The following is a 19,739-nucleotide window of genomic DNA, read 5'->3' as shown; positions in this document are numbered from 1 at the left end:
CCCAACCATACACCACTGAACCCGCTTCCCCGGACACCACCCTCAACAACTGGACCCACATCAACACGGAAGAAACCAAATCCATCATGAACTCTATCCACTCCGGCGCCCCTTCGGACCCCTGCCCGCACTTCATCTTTAACAAAGCCGACGACATCATCGCCCCGCACCTCCAGACCGTCATCAACTCTTCTTTTTCTTCTGCTACCTTCCCCGAATGCTGGAAGCACGCTGAAGTCAACGCCCTACTAAAGAAACCTACGGCTGACCCAAGCGACCTGAAAAACTTCCGCCCCATCTCTCTTTCCCAGCCAAGGTAATAGAAAAGACCGTCAACAAACAGCTGACCACCTTCCTGGAAGACAACAACCTGCTCGACCCTTCACAAACCGGATTCCGAACCAACCACAGCACGGAAACCGCCCTCATCTCAGTCACAGACGACATCAGAACCCTGATGGACAACGGTGAAACAGTCGCCCTCATTCTCCTCGACCTCTCGGCTGCCTTTGACACCGTCTGTCACCGCACCCTAATCACCCGCCTACGCTCCACCGGGATCCAAGGCCAGGCCCTGGACTGGATCACCTCCTTCCTCGCTAACCGCTCCCAAAGAGTTTACCTCCCTCCGTTTCGCTCAGAACCCACCAAGATCATCTGCGGCGTACCTCAAGGCTCATCGCTCAGCCCGACACTCTTCAATGTCTACATGAGCCCCCTCGCCGACATCGTACGCAAGCACGACATCATCATCACCTCCTACGCCGACGACACCCAACTTGTACTCTCCCTCACCAAGGACCCCGCCAGCGCCAAGACCAACCTACAAGAGGGTATGAAGGACGTCGCAGATTGGATGAGGCTCAGCCGCCTAAAGCTGAACTCTGAAAAAACGGAAGTCCTCATCCTCGGCAACACCCCGTCCGCCTGGGACGACTCCTGGTGGCCCACGGCCCTCGGCACCGCACCGACCCCCGCAGACCACGCCCGCAACCTCGGCTTCATCTTGGACCCTCTTCTCACCATGACCAAGCAAGTCAACGCCGTGTCCTCCGCCTGCTTCCTCACTCTCCGCATGCTCCGCAAGATCTTCCGCTGGATCCCCGCCGACACCAGAAAAACCGTGACCCACGCCCTTGTCACGAGTCGCCTGGACTACGGCAACACCCTCTACGCCGGGACCACCGCCAAACTCCAAAACCGCCTGCAACGCATCCAAAACGCCTCGGCCCGCCTCATCCTCGACGTACCCCGCAACAGCCACATCTCCGCACACCTGAGACACCTGCATTGGCTCCCAGTCAGCAAAAGGATCACCTTCCGTCTTCTCACCCACGCACACAAAGCCCTCCACAACAAGGGACCGGAATACCTCAACAGACGCCTCAGCTTCTACGTCCCCACCCGCCCCCTCCGGTCCGCTGGCCTCGCACTTGCTGCCGTCCCTCGCACCCGCCGCTCCACGGCGGGTGGGAGATCTTTCTCCTTCCTGGCGGCCAAGACCTGGAACTCCCTCCCCACCAGCCTCAGGACCACCCAGGACCACTCCGCTTTCCGGAGACTCCTAAAGACTTGGCTGTTCGAGCAGCGATAACCCCCCCTTTCCCCCCTAGCGCCTTGAGACCCGCACGGGTGAGTAGCGCGCTTTATAAATGTTAATGATTTGATTTGATTTGAAGTATTTGTGATTGTGCTGCTAATTTTGGAAGCTTACCGCTTCAACTTGTGGGGCTTCTTGTTTATAGTCAGCATATGGCATTCAGTTCCATAAGCATGCAGTGGGCACAATTGCGGAAGCCATAGCTCTGCTGTTGTGCGCCTCACATGAGCATAGAAAGATGACTAGCAGTCCTCCATTAGTTGTGCTTTGTTGCAGGTCAATGCAGTGTCTTTTGAGTGCGTTACTGGGCACAATATTGAAACTCTAAGATGCTGCTGTTGTAATCCTTATTAGTGAGTCTCCTAGCAACCAGCTCTTGCTGAGAATCAACTCTGTAACTGAAAACGAGCATGTTAGACTAAGCCCTTCAGTTACTTTCCTTTCTCCAGCTGTACATTTGCGAGTATTTGCTTTCCTCTGGTCGTTTTCTACTGTACTAACATTGTGGGGATAATTTTAATATTATGGTTGATTTCTTGGCCCACTATTGGTTTATTTGTCTTTCGTAATAAGAATTACTTACTTCACTGGCATAGTTATTTTGTAACTTCTGAGGCTGTGCCTTACATCATATTAGTACGGAGCCCACAAATCCCCATGCTCTTGTGGTTGACCTGGTTGGAGATTCTTTTAGAAAATTCTTGGAAGAGGAACTTAAGTCCTCTGTGAAAGAGGTGGTGGATGCCATTTACTAAAAGGAAGAGAAATGCCCTCTTGGGAGAGTTATTATTCCTTTTCTGAAGGGGAATCCCCTTTTACCTCTGTGTCCAATAAAAGGGCTAAAGTTTCCCATTAGAGGAAACACCTTGCGAAGGCGCAGAGACATACTTACGGTCCTGGTAGTCTGTGTGCTGCAATAGATTCTGGTGCTCATAGCAGCACAAAAGAAAGAGGCCACCTTGGAGGGGCACAGGGAAAGTTTGTTCATGGCAACATGCTTAATAAGAGTGACCTTAAAGGCACAAAAGAGTCTAAGGACATTTTGACATCCTCCGTGGAGGATGAAAGAGAGTATGATGAATATGTTTTTGATCTACAGGAAAGCTCTGATTTCTTAGGGAATTTTGATGATGATTTGCTTCTACCTACACAGAAGTAAAAGACTCCTTTGGAGGAGGAATGTTTAACCCTACAATTATAAAATATCTGTGAAGCGCAGAATGGTGGCCTGTGGACCACATATCCAGTTTCAGAAACTCTGGGTTAGAAAGTCTTTGGACAAAGATACCTGTAATTTACTGTGGCCAGAGTGCTTTAGACCTTCCAATGGTGACAAAACGTGTTTTACGCCCAATTTAGACCCTGAGCTAATCACCTTTCTGTTTACATTTGGTAAGCACCAGAGGAAGGGGATTATAAAATGCCTGAAACAATGTCAGGACAAAGTTCTTGATATGCTGGGTCTTTTGACCCAGATTTTGGACATGGCCAAAGAAACAAGGAGCACTCATTTGAGGATTGAAGTGGAAATGTCAAAAGGTTGAACACAACGTGTCATTTGTACGCTAGGAAACGCTAACGCATGCCTGATATCTGAGAGACGGAAAACTGTCCTAATGAGGATGAATACCAAATTGGCAGATTTGTCAACAAGAGGGGACATAGGAGAGCCAAAAGACCTACTCTTTAGGGAGAGCTTTGTAACGTCCCTTGGGAAATCTGTTTCCACCTTTATTGCCTTCAGCAAGGCTCAAAATAATATGAGAAGAGTCTTTGGCCCTAGTACTGTTTTTGGAAGGGCTGTCGGGAGGGGAGAGGCTGACAGCTGGGGATCCTTCAGGTTCCAATTTTGCAATCAGGATCCCTGTGGAAGGGACTACCACTAAAACACAAGCTTTTACCCTCAGAGAGGGAGAATTTCAAGATCCCATGGCAGAAGATTGAGAGCTCAGCGTGCCGAATCTCAGGGTGAGCACATGCCATTCTTCCCATTTAAGAGTAGAGGGAATGTTGAGATTCTTCATTCACAACTGGGAAAAAAATTACAGGAGATGTTTGGGTTCTAGAAACCATTGCTGGTTTCAGAATAGAGTTCTAGGAAACACCAGTACAGATCAAACAACCAGAGGAGTTGGCATTCGAATCAGAGAACATTTGTCTAATAGACGCAGAAATGACCCAGATGTTAGAGAAAGGGGCTTTGATTTGAGTTGCAGATTCAGAAAAGGAGATGAAGGGTTTTGTTAGTACAGTTTTTCTGGTAAAGAAAAAGGACAAAGTTTGGTGCCCTGTCATAAATTTGAGGGATTTGAACAAGCCTTTGATTTACAAGCACTCCAAGATGGAAGGGATCTATCTATTAAAAGATATTCTGCAGACACACGATTGGTTGGTGAACTTAGACCTAAAAGACACATACTTCGCAATACCTATGGCAAAGGAAAATCAGAGATTCTAACATTTCAAATGGAGGGGTGCTTTTTACCAGTTCCTCTGTCTCCCATTTGGACTGTCCTCAGCTCCATGGTGTTTCACCAAGGTGATGAGTCCGGTGGTAGCCTTCGTCATGGAAAGGAGCATTAGAGTTATTATTTACTTTAAGATATTTTACTGATGTCTTAAGACAGATCAGAACTTTTAAACATTTGACTGGAAAGCCAAACTTCTGGAGAGCTTAGGCTTTTTAGTTAACATTGAGAAATCTGTCATGGTTCCTACTCAGAATTTAAACTTCCTGGGATTTCAAGTAGATACAGTGTTATCCTGTTTGTTGCTTCCACATAAGAAAGTGTTAAAAATAAGGAAGGAAGTAAAGGCAGTTTTGTTGAAGGAGGTGATCATTTTGAGAGACCTGGAAAGAGTTTTGGGCCTACTATCATCATCCATTCAAGCAATTTCTCATGGTCCTCTACATTACAGAGGCCTCCAGAGACTGAAAGCCTTGGGTTTCATGAAAGGTTTATAGTATGCAGACTCTATTCCCCTGTCATTGGATGCTCAGGAAGAATTGTGGTTAAAACATTTAGAGGCATGGAATGGCAAAGTCACCTTTGGAAATATTCCCTAGGTTGTGCTGGAATTAGATGCTAGCAATTTAGGTTTAGGAGCTCATTTGAAAAGCTTAGAAACTGGTGGAAGTTGGTCCAGGGAGGAACAAACTCTTCATATAAATTGTCTAGAGATGTTGGCAGGTCTGAATACATTGAAGAGCTTCAAGGATTTGTTGAGGAACACCGTTACACTAATACGCTTAGACAATTTTACAGCAGTTTCTTATATAAACCTTTTGGGCGGTGCAAGGTTAAAGATTCTGGTAGACCTAGCAAAACACATTTAGTATTTTTGATGGGATCACAAGATTGTGTTGAGAGAATAATCCATTCCAGGCCTTCAGAAAATAAGTGCAGATTGGAATACCAGGTTCCATAGGGACTTCAGCAATTGGAAATTGAATCTAGAGGTTTTCAATCTGATTCAAAGGTTATGGGGTCTGATTCAAGTAGTCCTGTTTGTGAGCAGGCTGACTTACCAAGTTCCCAAGAACTTCAGTTGGAGGCTGAATCCAGAAGCAGTGGCAGTGGATGCTTTTCCACGGTTTAGGAAAGGAAAGGAGGTTGTGCTTTTCCACCTTTCTCCATGATTCAGAGATTATTGATTAAAGTAAGGTCAGAAAGTTGCAAGATTATTCTGGTGACTCCCTCTTGGAGGTCACAAGTTTGGATCCCAGGAGAGATGGAGCTTGCAGTAGCTTTACCCCATCTGGTTCCACTATCTTTGGGTCTTCAGATGGATTCAGAAGAAGAGCACCCTTTGGTTTTACAGGGGAAGATGAACCTTTTGCTTGGAAGATTTCAGGAGTTCTAGCAGATATTCAGACCTTTCTGGAAGAGCTAAAGATCTATTGGCTGAATCGTGGGCCCCGGTATAGGAAAAGGTACAAGGGTATTTGGAAGAAGTGATGTAGTTGGTGTATGGAGAAGGATCTCAATCCTGTGGAAGCTCCTGCTGCCTTTGTAGCTAACTACTTAGTGGATTTACACAATTCAGGTCTTTAATATAGGACCAGTAATTGTTATAGATCAGCTATTTTGGTGATCCATATGTTGGTTAACAATTTTGCAATAGGGAGTGACCCTTTGATAAGAAGGACAATGAAGGGAGTAAGAATAAGGAGACCTCCTACTGCTCGTGATGAGTTTCAATGGGACGTTAGTTTAATATTCAAGCTTTTTACTTCATAGCCGGTGATAACTATCTTACTTTTAGACAGATCTCTTTGAAGATAGCTACTTTGCTTTGCTTGATCTCTTTTAGGAGTGTTTCTGATGTTTAGTCATTGGAAATTTCTAATAGATTCTTTTCTCCTGAAGGGGTACACTTTGATATTTGGAAACGGACAAAAACTATGTCTGATTCACTCTTTTACACTTATTTTCATTAATGTAAAAGCCCATGTGTGGTGAAATGAATAATAATCTATGAGAACAGAATGTTGGAGTATAGAGTACATGGTGAAAATCAGTTATTATTGTCTTATGTTAAACCTTACAGGGCAGTTTCAACTGCAAAGTTAGCTAGATGGGTGCTTGTGGTTATGAGTGAGGCAGGTGTGGATCTTTCCAGATTTGGTTCCTATTCTTCCAGGGGTGCCATGGCTAGTAAGGTCTTCTGGTAAGGAGGGTTACTTCCAGAGATTTTAAAAGCAGCAGATTAGTGAAATGCCAATATGTTTGCAAAATTCTAACATGCATAATGGTAGCCTCCAGTCTTGTGCAGAGATAATCTTGATTTCATTAAAGGCAACTGAGCCTAACATTATCCCAACCTCCTCACCCTTTGGGGTGAAGATGGACATAATACTCTATATATATACATATATATATATATATGTATATATACTATATATATATTTATGTGCATAAATATATATAATCACAAAATTAAATTTTAGATATACATAATGTTATTTTGAGAACATAATATATAATTTTGAAGTATTATAAAGGTGCATTTAAATATATCAAAATATTTATTGGATGGGTGTTTTTAACCCATCAGATGTATATGGATTCATTTGGAATTTGTGCATTTCCAGGCAACTCCTTATAGAATATCCTGTTTTGTCACAGCCTAAAGGAGGAAGATGATTATGTGCACTGGATATTTATGTATTTTATGTATTTTGAACATTCTAATGCTTTATGATGTTACTGTTCTTTAAAGGGATGCATGTTGAGGCAGCAGTAAAAGGTTATTGCATAATGCATATTGTTAGCCTCTGTTGTCTTTAATGAAATCAAGATTCTCGCTGCATATTAATTGGAAAATTACCATTTCGTTTTTCCCTGTTGTAGTACATTAGCTCCACAGGATAACATGGGAAGGCTTTATTTAACACTAAAAAAGTCTACCTTTTGGTAGGAGTGATCTAAAAATCAGTTTCAACGTGTCAAAATAATAGTTAAGATAAAGCCAATAACTTGCCAATATTAGTTTTATCATAACTATTACAGGGAAAGAGTTTTAGAACTCTTTCCTAAAGTTACCTAAAGTTAGCCCTGTAGAAGCCTCTCCTTATTGGTAAGCCTTTGACAGGTTGGACAGGCTACTATGATGAAAGTGTGAAGTGGCCTGGGCTGAGACAAAGGAACCATCTGGTGGGAGGAGAACTGCAACAGCAGATGCCAGAGCAGGAAGGGAGGGTAGGCCAACTGGTCTTTAAAGGAGAAAAGAAAGTTGGAACAGACACCAGACCTCCCCCATTTCCTGCACCCCCAGCCAGATGGGAGCCTCTCTAATTAGATTAGTAGAGGGGCTGCAAGGGAAGTGTAGGGAGAGGTTAGCTACACATGTGGGTGGGCCTAGCCAGACCTGAACCTCCAGGAGAAATTTTCTCCATTTTGGATTTTTAAGAAACAGTGCTTTCTGGGACAAAAGTGTGCCACACTTCTAAAGATGTAGTCATTAGGGAGGGTAGCACCCGGCATCCTATTGGTCAGGGGTGCCCTCTCATCCCCCTGCTTGCCAGCCCAGAAACCTGGATAAATGTGGAAGAGTGCCCAGCAACTCAAATCCCTGCTGGAAGAAATCACAAGAAGAAAGACTGCCCTGCTGAACCCCTTCACGACAAAGGACTGGTTCCTTACATTGGATTTTTTTTTGTTTGGGTCTCATTTTAAAGATATAAATATTTCCTATTTTTTTAATATAAATTGGTGTGTTGTGCTTTACTTATTTATTGTTTTGTTGACATTGAATGCTTTGCACACCTGTCTCCTAAGTTAAGCCTCACTGCTCTTGGGCCAAGCTAGCAAGGGTTGAGCAAGGGTTAATTTATTGAGACCTTAACTGTACCTTATTTGTGAATGTGGTGTTATTACTAAGTGTAGGTACTTACCTGCCCTTACTAATAAATCACTTTCCAACACACGTTATGTAAAGAAAAGGATGGAACCCTAAACGGAAACCACCTCAAATAGCCAAAAAAGAGTTCAGCATGGTGGGGTATTGGAGGGGAAGGGCAGAGGGGAGGGAGGCCCTGCAGGGGTTAATCTGTTCACTGTTGTTTAAATGTCTGCAAACATCACCACCATCCAGTGGGTTGTTAAATATGTACTGGTGTTAAGAAATAACTTCAGGGGCTGGCATACATCGGCATAAATTAAGCACTTGCGCTGATAGAGTGAAAAGAAGGAGTGGAAATAGCTTCAAAAGTCTCACTTTTTGTACTATTTTCTGTTATTTCTTTCTCTAGATGACAATCTTAAAAGGAAGTTGTATTTCATTTTTTTGAGAAACAGTACTTCTGCTTGTCCGATCTTTGTAGTTTTAAAAATTAAGCTAGATATGTGTTGCACAATTGACAATTTGGTAGTTTGAAAAAGAATGCTAGGTATTTACTGCCAGGGCATCTTGGCAGCACGAGGGGTTATTTGCCACATGCTATTTAAAGCATGTTATTTGGACATTGCGCTGCCAAAGTACTTCAAAATGCCTGAGTTATTTAGGGCTGACATTATTTTTTTTTCACGACCACCAAAGTGTATGGCAGAGGAAAGCAAATAAATGAACACCACAAACTGCGAAAAAAGTCCCAGCTTGTCAGGGTCAGTTGTTTTTCAATAACTGTTTCTGACACTGGGACTTGGATCTTGAAAAAACAAAAATACTTTGCTGAGAAGGTGCATAAAATATGGCAAGTGCTTGGCAAATCTTCAGTGGTTTAGCAGTGCCGCTGTGGAGACAGCTCCTATGGAGGTACAGAGATGCCTGTCTCCCAGGCAGGGATCGCTAAATATGCTGGACAGTCTTCCCCAAAAGTAAGATTTTGTCCTTACCTTTGACTTTTTGCTGAATTTGAATTTGCTGGCCTTAAGACCCTGTGCACCTTGCCAATGCTAACCGGTGCTAAAGTGCTTTTGGACTCTCCTTTAAATATGGTAGAATTGGCTTACTCTCAATTGGCATATTTAATTTACTTACACATCCCTAGTAAAGTGGTACTACATGTCCCCAGGACCTTTAAATTAAATGCTACTAGTGGGCCTGCAGCACTGATTGTGCCACCCATTTAAGTAGCCCATTCTAACATGTTTCAGGACTGCCATTGCAGCATGGGCGCAGTTTTAATCTATCCACCCAACATTAGCTAGGTTTAACAACTTTTCTATTTCTGTCCATCTAGTCATCCCTTGACACACAGGTAAAGTCTGACCGGATGCCCTCACATACCTACCTGGTGTCATGCCACCATGGTATAATGGAGAGGCGGCCTACAGACTGAGGTAAGGGAGGCACTTTTGGTAACTAAGGAGCGATAAAAATGCATTTAAAAAACAATGTGGTGACACAGTATGGCTTTTACTCAGCAGAGTACCACTTACTATTAGAAACTGGGCATGGAATATGAGGGAACAACTACCCCAACACCACTAAAGTGTCAACATGTTTCTGCCAAGATGGCTTCTTAGAGCCCAAGCCATTCATCAGGACTCATATGGGATCCTATATAAGTATACACTACTTGCATAAACAAATGATGCTAAACAAATACTTGCTAGCATTGCTTTCAGTTTCACCTGTCACCCAAAGTAGTGGTCATCTAAACCCCATGGAGGAAGGCCCCAAGAGCCGCCGTAGTCACACTCACACCAAGGTGTGTTCCTCTCTATTCACTTACTGATCACAGCTCTCCCTCTAGACAATACCATTTGAACCTGCCATTTCGACCTGGCAAAATAAATGTCTTGCCAAGCCCAAACCTTCCTTTTTAATACACATACATCATACCTAGGCTAGGCCTTAAACTCCTCACAGGGCAGGGTGCAGTGTATTTAAAAAGTTGGACATGTACTTTTAAGTTTTACAATGCCTGGTATTGAACAGCTCTTAAATCCATTTCTACTACTGCAAGGCCTACCATAGGCTAAAATTGGATTTACAATATTACATTTAGTAAGCTGTCATTTCCAAATGGGAGCAGGTACACAGTTCCAGTTTGGTGTCTTTGGAATTGTAGTGAAGAATCCTGTCTTACGGTAAAGCTGGATTTTAAATTACAAAATCCATGGCATTCATCACAGCATTTTGAAAATGCCACTTTTAGAAAGTTGAAATTTTCCTGCCTTAGCCATTTAGTGTCTGTGGCCTGTACCTGCCCCTGTAGTTAGCTTGGAGCCAGGACAGGGAAGGTAGGATGCCTGGGGACTTCAAAGGGAAACCTGAAGAAGCTTCTCCCACTTCAAAGGCAGATCTGGGAATAAATGTTGGACCTCAGGCACCAACTTGTCAGTATACTTCTGGACCTGGGATACTCTGCCAGGAAGAAGGACTGCTGTGCTGCTGAAAGACTGCTATTCCTCTGGACTGCTTATCCGAAGGAACTGCTGATCAGCTGTGCTGACCTACTGCCTACTGCCCTCTTGTCTGGGTAAGAAGGACTGGACCTGCATTTGTTGAATACAAGACCATAAAATGACTCCAAGGGCTAGTTGGCTGGCCTCCTGATAAGAACCTCAGGGACAGAAGACTCCAACAACCTTGAACCTAGCACCTTGACTCTGCCATCTGTAAGTCCTACCCTGCCAAGTGGTGACAACCCAGACCTGGACCGTTAGAAGTGGGCCTGAGGGTGCTCTACCAGCCCACCTGTGGACTTAGCAGACTCAACTTATCTCTTCTGCTGTGTGGCGCAAATCCGAGCAGAACTAATACATCACCTCTATTACTGGGATTCTCCAAACACAAAGGACTTCGCATCAACCTCGCAGCCTGCACCAGAACCCCAGTCTGTGCAAAGCTTTCCTTATGCTGGTCCTTGCATCACAAATCTCTCATTATTGACAACCTCTACGATGATGCAGGTTCTCGCATCAGCCTCACAGCTCCTTGGGACTGGTGCATCCCCTCAACTACACGAGGCATCCCCTACAATGGAATTTGCATCACAAGCCCTCATCGACAGGATGCTTTAAGACGACACAGCTCCTTGGACCTCACAGCACTCTGCAACCAGGATCTAAGTTACTCTGTTTAGCGGGTGTACCTGGGTCCCTATTGCCAGCTTGTGACTTTGTCCCTGTCCAGCATGACATGATAGCCACAGTTGGCACTTTGTGCGTTTTGGTGCTATTTTCATGAAAATCTTTAAATTCACATATATCCGGTTTCACTGATTGGATTTTTGTTGTTTTAATCTTCTTCATTTATAAAAAATATATTATTTTTCTATTCTGGTGTGGGATTCTTTTGTGGTGTGTTTTTCACTGTGTGCCTGTTTGAAACATTGCACAAAAATTTTACACATTGCCTCAGAGTTAAACCTCACTGCTCTGTGCCAAGCTATTTGAGGGTTGAACACAGGGCGCCGGTTTCGATATTTGCACACGCTGAGGCGCGCAACGGATAGATTGTTCAATGCGTTACTCCGTGGTATAGAGTTGGAGTTAACTAAGACCATGTGCTATCGCAGTAGGATGATAGTGTTTCTGCTATTTTAACACGGAGACATTTATTACTTGATTGATATTATTTGGTCACTCTTTGGAATTTCTACAATATATATGAAGCCCTGATGAAGTCTTTGAGAAGAATTATTATTCTCATATGACAAAACACGTGTTGGCTGCTGTTGGACCTTTGAAAATTTGAATTTCAATGGATTGGAACTTTGATATTAAATCAGAATTTTACCGTCATTGGATTGCTATCATTATTCATGGGGGTACGTGGACTGTGGAAGCATATGCTTTGAGCGGGGAGGGACACAAATCTGACCCTAGAAGTAGAGGGCCAAACTAGGTACACCTCCATGAAAGCCATTTGTCTTGCTAAATTTGAAGTGATCCCTGAGAAGTTCCACTAGAGGTTCAGGGGCAGCCACAAACTTCCAAATCAGCCTTAGGTGGAATTCTTGGACTACTCTAACAAGGCATTCAATGGCTGGGTGAAGGGAAGCAAGGGCAATACTACAATGGGCTCTAGAACTTGGTTCTTAGGGATCAAATACTCAATATTTGTTTTACAGATCTGAGTCAGCACCTAGTGGACTGCCAGATGACTGACCCCAGAAAGCTTGCTGAGGAGATGACTTCTGGGTTAGACCCAGAATGTCCAAGAGGGTTCCTGGGAGTGACCCCAAGAAGGATGGTTCAGGTTCCAACCAGCATTTTGAGGGGAGATTAAACATGAACCAGACAAGTCCCAGAGTAAGGTAGCGGGAAGGGTTCTGTGAACGAGGGTGGTGGTTTTGTGTGGGTAGTGGCCCAGGGCATCCCATTTCCAACCCTGCTGCTATGAGTGCTCCCAGTAAAGACATAAGCAGGGGGACTCTGACTGTGCAAAGAAACCACCCACTGGTGGAACCTCTACAGTCTGGCGTGACCAGAGATCCACAATTGGCTCTTTGTGCTTTTTGGCAGTATTTTCACTGACATTTTCAAACCTGCATATAAACCTGCATATCTACGGTTCTACTGATTGGACTTTTGTCACTTTGGTCATTTTTTTTCTACAAAATTACTATTTCTTTCTAATCTGGCGTGGGATCCTTGTGGTATGTTTTCATTGTGTTACTGTTGAAGGAGTTGCACAAATATTTTACACATTTGCACATTTCCACTGAGTTAAGTCTGACTACTTTGTGCCAAGGTGCCGAAGGGTTGAGCACAGGTTAATTTAGGGTTTGCTTGTAATTTTACCCTGACAAGAGTTGTGGTTCCTGCTTCAATGGGATTTCAGCCCCCTCAACTAGTTACTCAATTTCTTGCAATACCCTTGCACTGTCATGCCCACCAAACCCAAATAATCCCTTAAGTGGACTATAAATGTGACTTATAGATGCAACTGTAATGCTTGCAGATTGCATTAAGTACTTAGCCCTAGATTTACTAAGATTTTGCACCAGGGTTGCTTCACTAATTTGGTGCACCTCTGATGCAAAATCCATTTTGGGACTGATAAAGTATACAAATTGTGATCTGTGTGGCTTTGTAAAACAAAAACAGTGCAATGCAGTGTATAGTGCTGTCTTGTGTTACCTTGTGTTACATGGGTGATGCATGAGCATTCCCATGCCTCCATCTACGTCTTGTAAACATGGGTTTGTGCCAAAATGGCATGCCTACCTAAAGCTAATATTGTTATTTCTCCTCAATATTCCCCCCTTGGATGGGGGCTGCAATCTGCAGTACACATACATAGATGAAATAGCCTCAAAGGATAATTTTTGTGCAGGATGGTACGCCTTCATGCAGAAAAACTATGCTGGCCACAAAGCATGTACCTTTGAGCCATGAAGCAAGTGTGCCTGCATTGGCGCTGGGGAGCTAAAAGTGCACTAGCACTGAAGAGAGCAGAAGTGTGCCATATCTTTGAAAATACTGAGCTGTTCTACTCTCTTACTTTCAATCAGTGCAGCAACTTCATTTACTGAAATGTGATGTGGGAAATGTTAGTAAAAATGCCCTGTAGAACCATTGTAGGTACCAGATGCTGTGGTGCAATGGAGGTATGGCCACCACCTAGAGTCTCTAGGAAGCTGGTTGGAGGGTGGGGCAAAGAGCCTGGTGGAGGGTGATTGCGGTGGAGTCTCACTACTGAGACTCCTTACCCCTTAGAGGACATCTGGTCCCTGAACCTACAGGTGTTAACCAGTATGCCAGTGTGAAGGGTGTTCAGGTGTGGGGAGAATCATCATGTTCATAATATAGAAAAAGAGATGACATGGAAAGACACTGCCTGGCTAATGGATGGACAACATTATGGACAGCAGACCAGTACTGCTGCCACCCGACCTGATGCCTTTCTCCATAGCCATGTGTGTCCTACTCATGCCTTGTAGGGGACCCCAGGCATTTGTGATTTTCGCTCCAGGCCTTGGCGCACTCTCAAAGCCTCAACTCCTTTCTACAAACTTTTGATCTCATCAGTTTGTCGCTACCAACTCCTGCCGACCCTCCCTAGCCTCTAGGTCTGCCTCTCAGAAACCTCCCCACACCTCACTGGTGTGCAAAGACTTCTGTCAAAGAGGCCACCCTGCACACCCAACAGGTCCTTAACTCTTACCGTGGCCCTGCCCTCTAACTAAACTCACCAATCCCCAACCGTCTGCATGTGGACCATGCCACCTGCCTGAAATTCCTGGAGGCCTAACTTTCCCTCTTCTACCCCTGCGCTCAAAAAGAGGTGGGAATACTGTTTTGATGTTTGCAATATGTCGATTTGTGTTAAAAGTATTGCACTTTCCCTCTTCACATGCTTCTGTCGTCACTTTCCAGCAAGGGCTGTTTAGGGCACTCGATGCGAACATTGGTTTTTCAGAAAAGGAATGAGATTTGCCCTTAGATTTTGGATCACAGTCATTGCCATACTGTTTGCATTTCTCTGACAGAGATCTCAGACATAGCGCCCTCCAAGAGCACGAATAGGAATGGGAGACGGAGGACGGATGGGAGCTTTAAAAATCACACCTAATCACACAATAGGGTTTGCACCTCACCTCCTATAGGACACATCTGGAGGATGCTATACTTTCAGGGAGGGAGGAGCCATTTAAAAGGTGTTTTCTACTTCACTGGTGTGTGTGAGCTACTAGGGCAAGAGGTCAAGGTACACAGTTAAAGTGTAGGCCCACGTGCACCCTAGGTGAGTGGTTGTATCTGCTTTTTCCAGACTGTCAAGGCTGTCCATCAGTTATCTTTATCCTGCTTCATCAAGGGATGTAAGGCCTTTACAGAGTGTACTGCTTTCTGTGTGTGTTTCTTACTGTGACTTATGGAATGGAGGCTAGGATGACAACCAGGATTGAGATACTAGGATCATTTGCCAAAGAAGCGATTTTACATTTTATACTTAGACAACTAAGTAGGCCCCCCACATCTGAAAGTTAGAGTCAATCTATAAAACATCAGTGCTGCCACTGGAGTAGGTAAATTTTGCACTAGTGGTGGTGGTGGAGCGGGGTGGGGGTCTCGTTGAGCAAAGAGCAACGCACAATTCAGTCGTTTTAGAGTAAGTGTTGCCAGCATTCGTTCAGGAGGGTTGGATCCATAGCAGATTTCAGGATGCCACATAAGATATATTTACATAAAAATGTAAAAGTAAGTCATTTACAAATCTGTCTTGGATTTCACACTCTTGGGCACACCTGTTTTAGACCTGGAATTTAGTGAGCTGAAAACATTACTATACTGATAGACTCAGCACCCAAATTCATAAATACATCATGAAAGAAATATCAACCCTCTTGCTCCGATGTTGAAATTTGGGGGCAGATTTAAGGAAAGTGGCGCAGCACCCAGTACAGCACCACTTTCCTAGCGTACCCCTACCGCCACCTTGTGTGCGCCGTATTTAAAATACAGGTAGGGGGTAATAGCATCATTATTTTCTACGCTATTGATGTAGTCTGCAGTAGTGCCAAAATTTGTCGCTACTCCTTATATTTCCTTGCACCATTTTTCGGCTCCCCCCCTAACGGTAGTACCCCCCCCCCCTTGCATACTTTATGCCTGGCGCAGGCATAATGTGGTGCAAGGGTTTACAAAGTGGTGCAATGCATGCATTGTGCCACTTTGTAAATATGGCGCAGGGAAAATGCCACTTTAGCACCGCCTTAGCCTAAAAGAAATGGCGTTATGGTGGCGCTAAGGGCTCCTAAATATGCCCCTTGGTTTGCTTTTATAAAAGATGTCTTGGATTTTCTATCCAAAAACTAAGCGCATCAAACTCTAAGGTTACACCAAAAATACAAGGCATAGAAAAGTAGATTGACGATGCGTATTCTCAGTGATGCGCTATTTCTTACTCCTCTTCATGTCTAGGCATTACTTTTTAGAAGTGAGCCATTGATCATGGAAAATCCTGAAAATTGTTGATGAAGCGCTGAATCGAAACGACAATCCAGTGTAGGAATGGCTTCGATCAACTTATTCCAACGGGAAAGGACATTCCATGAGTTAGTTTTCCTATGCAGCTAACACTTCCACACATTTTCGTTTACTACCCAACTCTAAATAACGCCCTTAAAATGGTAACTAAACCTGTAGAACAAATAAAAAACCTCATAACATCCATTCTTTTCTTCTGTGTTTTTGTGCCATATATATCCAGCAGGTGTCAGCAAAGGAGCGTACAAAACTGTTTCTCCGCACAGTGAAATACAACCTCCTCAGAGGACGCTGTCACGGGAAGGAAGAAGAGATGAGGAAGAAACTATCATTTCAAGAAAATAGGGACCATGCTACAGTTCTTCAAGAAGTGTAAGCTATGTTTGTGTGTGCCGAACTTTTTTTTTTAGACAAGTAGAACGCTAAGTTGTGGGGCAGCGCCTGGATGGCAGAGTGTTGTATTTGGAGTAATCCTGTGTGAGAAGCATTTTGGTGTCTTGCATGAGCTACAAGTATCTCCTTTGGGGTGGAGCGCCTAGGAGTGTTATAGAGGAGTACGTGTGAGAGATAGGTGCACAAAGGGAGCAGGAAAGGGGAAAGAGACAGGTGAGAAAGGCAGGGATCTACTTGAATTATGTGTGTTATAGACGGACAAGTTTGGAGGTGGAGGCTAAAACATTGGCAACAACAGAGCTCCAACCAGGTAGAAAGGAAATAGTATGCTGTGTGCTGTACACCAAAAAAGGGGGTACTCAGAAAAAGCCTGGTAATTGATATGACAACACGGGCAAAGCACACATACTGTCCAGTGAGTAAGACGATTCCAACTGGGCAAGAATGGAAGCTGGTGACAAGAGTAGTAGTCATGCACCTTCTGTAAATAAGTGATGTTGCCTAATGCTGCCAAATACACATCATGAGTGAAGAAAGAAGCAGAACAGCAATCTAGGTTGGGAGCCTCAGCATAAACTACACAATCCTAAACGCCATTTGCAATTGATAGTCTGTCTTGTTTATTGTCATATTTGTTACAGTGAGTCCTATTTTGCTTTTTCTTTGTTTGTTATGCTGTGTTGTAGTGGTATGTTAGTGTACCTACAGGTAAGGTATTTGTTGTGGCATTTTTAGAAGATAGAGCTTAGGATATTGAGCTACAAATTATAGCCCTTCCTTCCTCATGTCTTAGCCTTCTGCAAAATAGTTCTTTCACTATGATCCTGTATTGTGTTTTCACATTCCTCCGCCTAGATAGCATGCAGAGCAGCAACATGAATTGCCGTGCACGTATACGGGTGCAAGAGGAATTCTGAATATCTCTCACTGGTCTCCCCAGCATCCCCTTTTTGCAGGTCTGCATGCTGGCAGTTTTTGTGATGCCTACTCTGTGTTGGGTCCCAGCAATGTTTTAAGTCATATGAAAAAGGTGAGGTTTCCAAAAGGTAAATGGCCTGACGTGTAACTAAGAACCACTGGGCGTGTTTACGAGGCCCTAGTAGCACAGTGTGCTATTTTTTATGGACGCTCCGCTGGCGCAGTGTGCAAGCTCCTATTCACAAGCCAATACAAAGCCAACTCGCGTGGCTTTTCATGGCCTTGTAAATATGGACCCCTTTCACGCATAACGCTGCGTGAAATGGCATTCCATGGGTGTTGCTTGGAGTGTTCCCAGACTTGTAAATCTGGGAATGCATCAGATTCCTACGCCACCTCAGGGGTGGCCTAAGAATGACTTAATAGGGTGAAACATCTTTACTTCTCATTGTTTTTTCCTCTTTCTATGTGTGCTGCATTCTGCAGCACACATAGAAAGAGGAAACACCTCTTGTGATTGTTTCTGAGCAGGAAGGTTTCCCTTCCTGCACAAAAACAATAATCCCGGCAATGCAGGCATCCTTGCACCATGGTGCATGGGTCCCTGCATTGGTGCTAGGCATAAATTTGTGCTGCAGCACAGGGGGAGAGGACAGAAATGCGCCATATCTTGTAGATATGGTGCATTTCTGCCCTTTAGCGGTGGCTATGGACAGCGCAGCAAGGCACTTGCTGCACCATCCTGCTCCACAGGCCTCGTAACTGAGGTCCTTAGAGTGTGCAGAATTAATTAATACAGCTCACCTTGTGAGATTTTGTGTACAAAACAACCATGTGGTTTGCGGCCCTAACTCAGAGTTAGCACACCCATGCTCCATTGACCAGATCTACCTTGAGAATTGACTATCAATGGTGACATTGTAGCGAAAACATGATTTTGAAGCTGACAATTGGACATGTGGGTGAAACCCACCTGACAAGTGGGTGACAGGTTCTTCATAGGTAAGGTGGCTCTGGTCAGTGCCTGGAGAGACCAGATCACAGGCATCCATGTGTGCTTCACTGACCTATCACTGGGGCATCTTGGAGCTGGTCGTACTGGAGGAGCACAAAACTCTTCACCTGCCTGGCTCCATCCTGTTCTGGGTAGGAAAGATGACTCTAGCTCGTGCTTGTAGGTCTGCACAGGAGACCTCTTACTGGGCCTTTTTTGCGACTGCCACCCACTCCATCGCTCCAAGGAGCAGATAGGCTAAATTAGCTAAGGAGTGTTAGGCCCTGTTAAGCTCCCATGAATTGGGGAGCTAACAGTCCTTAAGAGGAGACACAAATTAGCATTAGCTGAGCCAACTCCATCCATCTCTCTGTAGGCCACCCACTGCAACTCAGAGTGTCTCCTGCCTAGACTATATACCTGAGCCATGTTGTTGGTTGGGTAACCCTATATGGGTGAGGCATTGGTGTAGAAAACCCTTATCACTCAAAACCTGAAAGTCCTAGCTGACAGGACCTCTTGGATCCTAGCCCGCAAATACACTGTGATTCTATTCCCTGTGATCATGCCTGCTGAACGTGAGTTCCATCTTGGGACGCCTGTCTGTTGCATCAGGCCCCTCGTGGGCACCTGGTGATCACCTTCTGCACTCCTATGTGTGAAAACCACTCTATCAAGCTTGCTGCTGAGAAGCCCTGGGCCATGTATGCACTGGCCCTTGGGTGTTGGTTGCATTGCTGCTGGTGGAACCTACGCACACCTTGTCCTAACCCAAGCATCCAGCCTCCATAGACCATTTTGCTGGCTGACGCATGGAGGCAGGGCTTGGCCCTGTGCCTGGGTCCAATCTTTGAAGAAGCTGAGGTCAGGCTTGTGCCATCACTCTGGCCTCTCCTCTGTTAATGATCCCTCCACAGGTTCACCCATGGTAACTGTGGTAAGAGTTTTACTCTCTGTAGATAGTCAACTTTGATAGTGTTCCCGATGCTCCACCTGGGATGTGGTTGACATCAACAGGGCCTATGAGAGAGCTTCACTAAACCATGCACTCAGTAGTAGCAACAGGTGGGGTATATAAAGGGTATGGATTTAATTAGTGTGAGGCTGTGACTCACACTTATTGGGAATTTCAATATTTTCAATCCCCAATCACTATCATGAAGGAGGTTCAGTGTGCTTTCAGCCCCAAACACCAAAAGGCATCACCGAACTATAATTGTTGTTCTCATGTAGCTGCCCACCACTTGTCTCCCTAAGAAGGTGAACACTGAGCACTGGGGGTCACATAACTACTTAGATTAGTTGTTATCAGAATTAAGCAGATTAAACAGACAAAAGTTGTGCATCACCACCCACAGAATTGAGAAAGAACCATCAATTTGTCAATCCTATCAGTGAATTTTCTATGGTGATTCAAAATAAGCTAAAGGCTTCACTCATGGTGGTG

The 19,739-nt window shown here is 44.4% G+C and overlaps 1 protein-coding gene across 1 annotated transcript in view; it reads left to right on the top strand.

Moving 5' to 3' along the window:
• The window catches only part of DYTN (dystrotelin), a 244,913-nt gene that overhangs the window by 149,187 nt on the left and 75,987 nt on the right, over positions 1-19,739 (top strand). Inside the window, exon 9 of the mRNA XM_069221575.1 lies at positions 16,214-16,359. Within this exon, the coding sequence (XP_069077676.1) occupies positions 16,214-16,359 (146 nt within the window). The remainder of the gene's footprint in view (positions 1-16,213; positions 16,360-19,739) is intronic.

This window comes from Pleurodeles waltl, chromosome 3_1 (genome assembly GCF_031143425.1).
Source record: "Pleurodeles waltl isolate 20211129_DDA chromosome 3_1, aPleWal1.hap1.20221129, whole genome shotgun sequence".
In the NCBI taxonomy this organism is placed as follows: domain Eukaryota; kingdom Metazoa; phylum Chordata; class Amphibia; order Caudata; family Salamandridae; genus Pleurodeles; species Pleurodeles waltl.
Note: the sequence above shows the minus strand (reverse complement) of the source record. Positions and strands in the feature narration are given on the sequence as shown.